The sequence below is a fragment of the Chiloscyllium plagiosum genome, chromosome 21 (genome assembly GCF_004010195.1).
Source record: "Chiloscyllium plagiosum isolate BGI_BamShark_2017 chromosome 21, ASM401019v2, whole genome shotgun sequence".
NCBI lineage: Eukaryota > Metazoa > Chordata > Chondrichthyes > Orectolobiformes > Hemiscylliidae > Chiloscyllium > Chiloscyllium plagiosum.
The window spans coordinates 20649151-20657803 of record NC_057730.1 but is presented as its reverse complement, the minus strand read 5'-3'; the positions used below and the strand labels follow the sequence as shown (position 1 = coordinate 20657803).

Genomic DNA, 8653 nt, shown 5'->3' with positions numbered 1-8653 from the left:
TTTCAAGACATCCAGCACTTTCTCCTCTGTAATCTGGACATTTTGCAAGATGTCACCCTCTATTTCCCTACAGTCTATATCTTCCATATCCTTTTCCACAGTAAATGCTGATGCAAAATATTCATTTAGTATCTCCCCCATTTTCTGTGGCTCCACACAAAGGCCGCCTTGCTGATCTTTGAGGGGCCCTATTCTCTCCCTAGTTACCCTTTTGTCCTTAATATATTTGTAAAAACTCTTCGGATTCTCCTGAATTCTATTTGCCAAAGCTATCGCATATCCCCGTTTTGCCCTCCTGATTTCCCTCTTAAGTATACTCCTACTTCCTTTATACTCTTCTAAGGATTCACTCGATCTATCCTGTCTATACCTGATATATGCTTCCTTCTTTTTCTGAAACAAACCCTCAATTTCTTTTGTCATCCAGCATTCCCTATACCTACCAGCCTTCCCTTTCTCCCTGACAGGAATATACTTTCTCTGGATTCTCGTTATCTCATTTCTGAAGGCTTCCCATTTTCCAGCCGTCCCTTTATCTGCAAACATCTGCCCCCAATCAGCTTTCGAACGTTCTTGCCTAATACCATCAAAATTGTCTTTTTTCTCCAATTTAGAACTTCAACTTTTGGATCTGGTCTATCCTTTTCCATCATTATTTTAAATCCAATAGAATTATGGTCGCTGGCCCCAGTGATCCCCAACTGACACCTCAGTCACCTACCCTGCCTTATTTCCCAAGATTAGGTCAAGGTTTGCATTTTCTCTCGTAGGTACATCCACATACTGAATCAGAAAATTGTCTTGTACACACTTAACAAATTCCTCTCAATCTAAACTCTTCACACTAAACAGTCCCAGTCTATGTTTGGAAAGTTAAAATCCCCTACCATAACCACCCTACTATTCTTACAGATAGCTGAGATCTCCTTACAAGTTTGTTTCTCAATTTCCCTCTAACTATTCGAGGATCTATAATACAATCCCAATAAGGGGATCATCCCTTTATTTCTCAGTTCCACCCAAATAACCTCCCTGGATATATTTCCTGGAATATCCTCCCTCAGCACAGCTGTAATGCTATCCCTTATCAAAAATGCCACACACCCCACCCTCTCTCTATTATTAGTAGAGGGACTGAGTTTTGGAGCCATGAAGTCATGTTGCAGCTGTACAAAAATCTGATGCAGCCGCACTTGGAGCATTGCGTACAGTTCTGGTCACCGCATGATAGGAAGGATGTGGAAGCTTTGGAAAGGGTTCAGAGGAGATTTACTAGGATGTTCAAAGTTTGAGAGAAGATTTGTAGCTCGGGTGCTCGTTGTTGTGGTTCTGTTTGCCGAACTGGGAATTTGTGTTGCAGACATTTAGTCCCCTGTCTCGGTGACATCCTCAGTGCTTGGGAGCCTCCTGTGAAGCGCTTCTGTGATGTTTCCTCCCGATACCCAGCATGAGCAAAACCAACGTAGTGTACAAAATCCCATGCAAGGACTGCACAAAACTACATAGGACAAACAGGAAGACAGCTAACGATCCGTATCCATGAACACCAACTAGCCACGAAACGACACGACCAGCTATCCTTAATAGCCACACACCTAGACAGGGGACGAAACGTCTGCAACATAAATTCCCAGCTCAGCGAACAGAACCACAACGATTTACTAGGATGCTGCCTGGTATGGAGGGAAGATCTTATGAGGAAAGGCTGAGGGAGTTGACGCTTTTTTCATTAGAGAGGAGGAGGTTGAGAGGTAACTTAATTGAGACATATGAGATACTTAGAGGGTTAAATAGGGTGGACAGTGACAGCCTTTTTCTTCGGATGGTGATGGTGAGCACGAGGGGACGTAGCTTTAAATTGAGGGGTGATAGATAATAGGACACATGTCAGAGGTAGTTTCTTTAATCAAGAGGTGTAGGGGCGTGGAACAACCTGCCTGCAACTGTAGTAGATTTGCCAAATTTAAGAGCATTTAAATGGTCATTGGATAAACATTGGATGAAAATGGAATAGTGTAGAATAGTTAGATTCAGATTGGTTCCACAGGTCAGCGCAACATCAAGGGCTGAAGGACATGTGCTTCACTGTAATTTTCAATGTTTTCTAATTAATGAATCAAATAGGTGCTTTATGACAATTGATAATGATTATTTGGTTGCCATTGAACAAATTGTAATTAGAATTTTTAACAACTGAAGTTTAATTTCACCATCTGCAATGGATTCAAATCTATACCCAGAACATTAGACTGGGACTCTGATTACTAGTCCAGTGCCATTACCAACAGCAAGAACACCTACCCTATTTCAATGTTCCTAGCATGCTGTGCAGTCTGCATCTTCCTGGAGGTACCCAAATTGTGGCCTATTTCCTTGTGCAAGTTATAATGCAAAATGTTTCACTCTAATTTATGGCTTTATTGTACAGAGGAAATGCAGATCATACTAATTTGCTTCCTGAATAATCTAAGTTGAATGAGCCACTTGTGCCCATATTTTTTTCCAGGAAGTACTGCACATTAAAACATGTGAGATGACACAGGGTGCTGCAGTACCTTTTCAATGGTGCTCTCTTTATTTACGTCATACACAACGCAAACCACATTTGCCTAAAAAGAGAGAAAGAAAGATATGAACACTTGGTTATTTGCAATGAATGTTATGTCCTATGTATTGGAATAACTTCTGGGGAATTGAAGAGTAGCACCTGCAATTCAAAAGGGAAAGGGGAGCTGGGTATGTCAAGCAAAGCCTTGAAAACTCACAGACAAAGTAGAGCCCAAGAGGGAAGGAGTTGAGTGAATGTGGAAGATGGAGAAGAAAAATATGTAAACCTCCCACAATGCCTTAAAACACAGTCAGATACAATCCAGAATCCAGACCTGACCCTCCAACAATAGATATGAAACTGGAAAAGCACAGGTCAGGTAGCATCGAATTCCTAGACTGTGTTAGCTTTATTACTTTACTTTTGGCCTAGTAGTCTTGACCATCACGTGCATTGGGTGTAGACAGGGTAATGCCCTCTTCAGGGAAGCATTGAACGAGAAGGTAAAGATGGATTGACCACAATTTCTCAAAGCAGAGAAAACCACAGTGACATATGGCAAAACGTCAAGGTAATGGTCCCCATTCAGCCAGGATGCTCGCAAATTGATGTTTCTCTCCTATACCTGAATAAATGTTGACTTTTGAAGTTTAGGACTGAGCCTATGATTATAAATACTGCATTAACTACAAATCTGGGAAGTCCTTACCCGGTTAATCTCATCCTGGAGCTCATCATCTGTCTGCTCTGAAGCTGTAAACAAAGAAAGTTTATTAAGACCACAAGGCACAGGAGCAGAAGAGGCTTGTCGGCCTATTAAATCTGTTCTGACATTCAATTAGATCATGGCTAATCTGATAATCTTACATGCCTTTCCTGTTCTTTCCCCATAAAGCTTCAATCCCTTACTTGATTAGGGAACTGACTATTTCAGCTATGAATATACTTTAAACTCCCAGCCTTGACAGCTCTCTACAGTAAAGAATTCCACAGGTTCATGAAACTCAGAAATTCCTTATCTCAAATGGGTGACACCTTAATCTGAAATTATGCCCTCTGGTCCTTGACTCTCCCACAAGGAGAGACAATTTCTCAACATCTATCCTGTCAAGCTGCCTAAGAATTTTAAATGCTCCAAAAAGGTCGCTTCTCATCTCCAGTGAGTACAGGCGCAACCTACTCAACCATGCCTCTATCCGCCAAATTTTTGATTACTCATTTAACCTATCTCCCTCTGTAGACTGCTTACGTCTTCATCACTCGCATTGCCACTTATTTTTGGTGTCATCTGCAAACCTGGCAACAGTGCATTCACTTTCCGTCATCCAAGTCATACTACATAACAACCAATTTGCACAGACACATACATTTTATGGTTTAAGACCAGTAACATGGATCAAGTTTGCACTGAAAAAGGCCAGTGCATCAACACACCTTTTTGAAGAATTGGATGAATCAGGTCACCAAACAAGGTCACGATCTTCTGTGATCTAGTTGGTTTCCGCCTTGACACAGTACAAGTTTAATATTCAGGCTGCACAGATTAGTTGACCTTAACCGGGACAAAGGTAAGGCAATACAACTGACCCTCAACTAAAGGCGGATGGTCAGGGGAGACAGAATTTCTGTTCCTGATCATTAGCAAACTTAAGCTTAATGCTAGTCATCCTTAAATAATGTAGCATTGCACACTGTTCCAGCTCAGACATGAAGAACGATGACTTACATTTGTTCCCCAACATGCAACAGCCATTTGTACGCAGAAAAATGCATCAGCAAATCTGCACACAGCAAGCCAAGTACAGCAATGAGATCACTGCTTTTAGTTCACGTTGGTCAAGTGATAGGTATTAAGCATAAAACTGCAGAGAACTCCTCTGCTGCTCGTCAAATTCACGTCATGGTAACTTTTACATCAAATGGAAGATGGAGTCTTAGTTTAGCACTCCATAAGACAACACTCCCTCTGTACTATACTGGAGTGTCCATCTACCTTTTACATCAAGTCCTTGCCGAGGGGTTTGCGTTATGATTGCAGCTAGTGGCAATACTAGACAAACCAGATCTAAGTGTGAAACCTGGCCTGAAAGCAAAAAACAAAATTTATGGTCTATTTGTTTACTGTTGTGGTCAGTCACTGAACATTTTCACAAGAGGTTACCATGTTCTTTTAACAAAAGAACATAATGTTTATACACACACAAATAGAAAAGAACACAAACTTTCCTATATTGTACAAGAATGAGTGGAAATGGTCTCAAGACAAACATTAGAAAGTTTTAACCCTTTTACCCTCAACAACCATCCTACAGTATAGGGTCACTGTCTCCACTTTAAAGTTCCTTGTTCAATTGGTAGGCAAGTAATTCATTGCTGGAACTTTCTTATTAACTTCTAAGCCGCTCAGGACTTATTCCTTCTACCCTGTTTGAAGACTCCTAGACAGTCCTGCTGCTTTTACAGACCTTTTCTCTCAGAATAACCTGCTTCTTTCTGATGGAAATCTGCACATTGCTTTCTACGTGAACTTACTTCCATGACTGTCTGTCACAGCACAACATGTTACCAGGTAACAGCCCATTCTTTTGCTCTTTCTTTGGTTTCTCATGTACTGAACTATTCACCTCAAAGGGTTTTTAAACCCCATTTAAAATACATAAACAAACCTCCAGACTAGCCAGCATCACATATAGAATTAAACATTATGCTAAAATTAGACCCTTCCCTTCTTAGCGCACACAATATAAAATCAAACTTGAAGCTTAACAGCATAAGTTGCCAACCAACGATAACATATTGCGATCTTTATCATACATGAACTCTCAAACTTCAGGTTCGGATGCAAGAGTGCCAAAAACTGAGCTCTGGTGGACATTATACATACATAGCTACAACATAAACAACAACATCCCTCCATTGCCAGGGTGATGGCACCCCTATGAACAGAAGTGCCCCATCCCTCACCTGAATAGTCGATGATGTGAGTTGGAATTCTCTCCGGAGTGACATCTGCAGGGATGGTGATCTCCTCAGCACGTGCTGGCACCTAATCACAAAGCATAAAAAAGTTAGTATGCTGTACAGCAAGTGATTAGAAAGACAAATGGAATGCTGCAATTTATTCCATGTAGAACAGAATATAAAAACACAAATGTTTTGCTACAAATGCATAGACGCATTGGTGAAACCACACTTGGAGAACTGTGTACACTTTTGACCTCCTCATTTAAAAAAGGGTATAATTGCATTAGCAGCAGATTAGAGGACATTCACTTGATACCTAGGAGTGGTGCGGTAACTTAAGAGACAAGATTGGAGAGTCTGGGCCTGTGCACATTGGAGCCTAAAAGAATGAGAAAAGTGTCAATTTAGATCCAAGTCAGTTGGTAAGACAGAAGGCAAGACATCATTTTTTTATGGATACAGTTTAACTACTCAGACAATTTAGTCTTTGGCACCTTCCACCAATTAGTCCAAACTGTTTCTCTTTATATCTGTCCAGTCAATTAATTATCAATTAACCCGAATCATATCAACAGATATTTTACTTTAAGTAAAACTTTAGAAGACAAATAATTGATGAATTTTAAATGTACTATACCTTATGCTATACAGATTAGTAATTATTTTTATCTTCCATATTGCAACTTTCCAGATTCTCTTTCTTTAAATAAAAAAACTAGTTAACTACAAAACAATCCACAGCTATTGTTCTTGCTCTTACAACTCATGCCATCAAGCATCTCTCTTCAAGGAATGTCAATAATTCCTTGGAGCAAGTACATTTAAATCCACCTCTGTTATCAGTTAGGAATTTAGCTTGTGCCCACCAGATCAATCCCTATCCAGTTCTTCATTACATTGCACTTGTGGAGTAGGATCTGTCTGTAAAGCATATAAGACAACACTTTTCATGGTACCTCAGTAAGTCACAGTAATACATCAAATCACTTAATTTCTCTTTACTATATAATGGTGGACTGACTATATATGCCATGTCAATGAACTGCAAGCTTTTTTTTTTAAGTCCCATCGCTTCTTCAAGTCAATTGCCACAATTTCGTTAAAATCACTGGGGGACTAATGGGAATATCACTATAGGCTGTGATGGTGCCCTATGTTATGCCTTTTACATCTCACTTTTTCACTGTATAAATTTAAGTTCTATAAATTTAATCATCCCTTATTCCTGTTTCCTTTAGTAGGGTGTTTAATCCAGTGAGACGATGATGGCCAATGTATTTTTCAGATATTTAGTTTTTGTTTTTCCTTTGAACTCCAATTTCCTGATGCTAATAATACCTTCTTAATATTTTGATCAGGAGGGTTAGGACTTGATAATAGACTGCAATAGATTATGGAAACTATAATCCCACTGACTTTTCAAAAACAACTGCACTGTCATATTTCACATCAAGGGCTTTTCCACTTGATGCTATCTATGCAGATGGTGGCTTATCCCAACCAGCTACAGGGGATCACCACGCTTTTTAGCAGTTTCCAAATGCTGTCATTACAAAGTATGAAGCAAGCAGAGCTCTCAAACATCTCTATCTTACTTAATTATTATTTAATGCCTCTAGGTAACATTTTAAGCAATCCATTGCACTATACACGTGTCTCCATTGCCCAAAAATAGTACAACTGAATAAATTAGCATTCATTTGTTGCTGGCCTGAAGCTTCTTGAAAATTGTACAATTCCCGCTGCCTGATAAATATCACCACCTCTCCTGCTGAGCCCTCCAGGTCATGTGTTTGCAAGCTTTGTTATTCCATTTAGGACAATTCATTACATAATCATATTTCAAATCCCATTTAAACACTTTCTGGACATACCTCAAGCTTTCCTTTCATTCTTCTATCGTAACAAGAATTCAGGAATCATAACTATCAGAAGTATCTCAATCCTCACTTCTTTTAGTCACAATTCTTCTTTCATTTGGACTTATATCATTTTAGCCTACATCTGACTAATCACACATTGCCAAAACTGAATTCTCCATCCTTTGTGTTACAGCTGAATGTCTCACTTGAGCTACAAAGGCTGCTGGGAATGAATGTTTTCCTATATGTTTTGCTTAAAAAAATGTCTGTCACATCTGTTCAAAAAGAATGCTTTCTTCTGGAATTTCAGTTAACACTAGGAATCTATCCAAATTCAACATCTTAGTATATTCCAACAACCTAAAAGGCCAGAAGTGAATAAGGAATCTCAGAGTGGAGTTTATGCAATTTTGCAATCTGTTGAATTCTATTATATATCCCATTCTGCTTTCTAAATTTACCAAAATTTTAACCATGGGTCATAGGTATTTAATGGTCATCTTTTAGATATAATTTGTCTATAAATTTTAATAGAACTTCCAAATCTTCCTCAGTGCCCAATGTGGCTGCTCCAGTTCTGAGAATACTTTAGCCCTGATCTTCCTTTTGGTATAATGTTATAATGCCTTGCTTTTTCTTCAGTTAGGACACAACCTGTGTCCAAATATTCATTTCATTGCTCCAATGATCGTAAGTTTCGGTTCACAAAATGATTGGTTGCAAGTAATGTTCTGGTACTTCGCATTTGACTTCAGTCTTTCTTCTCTGAAGTAACTCCAATTTAAATGAAATGAATTTAGTTTCCAATCCTCACATTGACACAACCATGTCAGCAACCGATGTCAAACTGGATCTAAGGTAGTGGGTGATACAGAAAGCGAAACATTATTCCTCGAGTTTATTAACTAATCAGTATTCCAGCTCCATCCACACATCAGTCCCATCTGTTTTCCCCTTTGTATCTGCCCAGTTAATTAAGTAGTTCGATTCACAAGCTTAACATCATGCGATTTTATTGAAATGCAAAATGCTGAAGGGACTTGACACGGTGCATGCTGAAATAATGCTGCTTCACATTTAGAGATTACAATGAGGGGACAGTTGTAAAACAAAAGATCTGAGTTTTGAGATGGAAATGAGGATTTATTTTTCTTAAGTCAGTCATGAGTCTTTGAAACTCTCTTCCCAAGACAAGATGTACATGTATTTGGAAAGGCAAGGACTGATTCGGGATAGTCAACATGGCTTTGTGCGTGGGAAATCATGTCTCACAAACTTG

At 39.2% G+C, this 8653-nt stretch overlaps 1 protein-coding gene across 2 annotated transcripts in view; it reads right to left on the bottom strand.

The window, feature by feature from the left end:
- Window positions 1-8653, bottom strand: part of rhot2 (ras homolog family member T2) — a 48140-nt gene that overhangs the window by 30217 nt on the left and 9270 nt on the right. For both annotated transcript variants that reach the window (XM_043711436.1, XM_043711435.1), the window contains exons 3-5: window positions 5513-5594; window positions 3258-3301; window positions 2556-2609 (exon numbers count right to left, since the gene is read on the bottom strand). In XM_043711436.1, the coding sequence (XP_043567371.1) occupies window positions 2556-2609; window positions 3258-3301; window positions 5513-5594 (180 nt within the window). The remainder of the gene's footprint in view (window positions 1-2555; window positions 2610-3257; window positions 3302-5512; window positions 5595-8653) is intronic.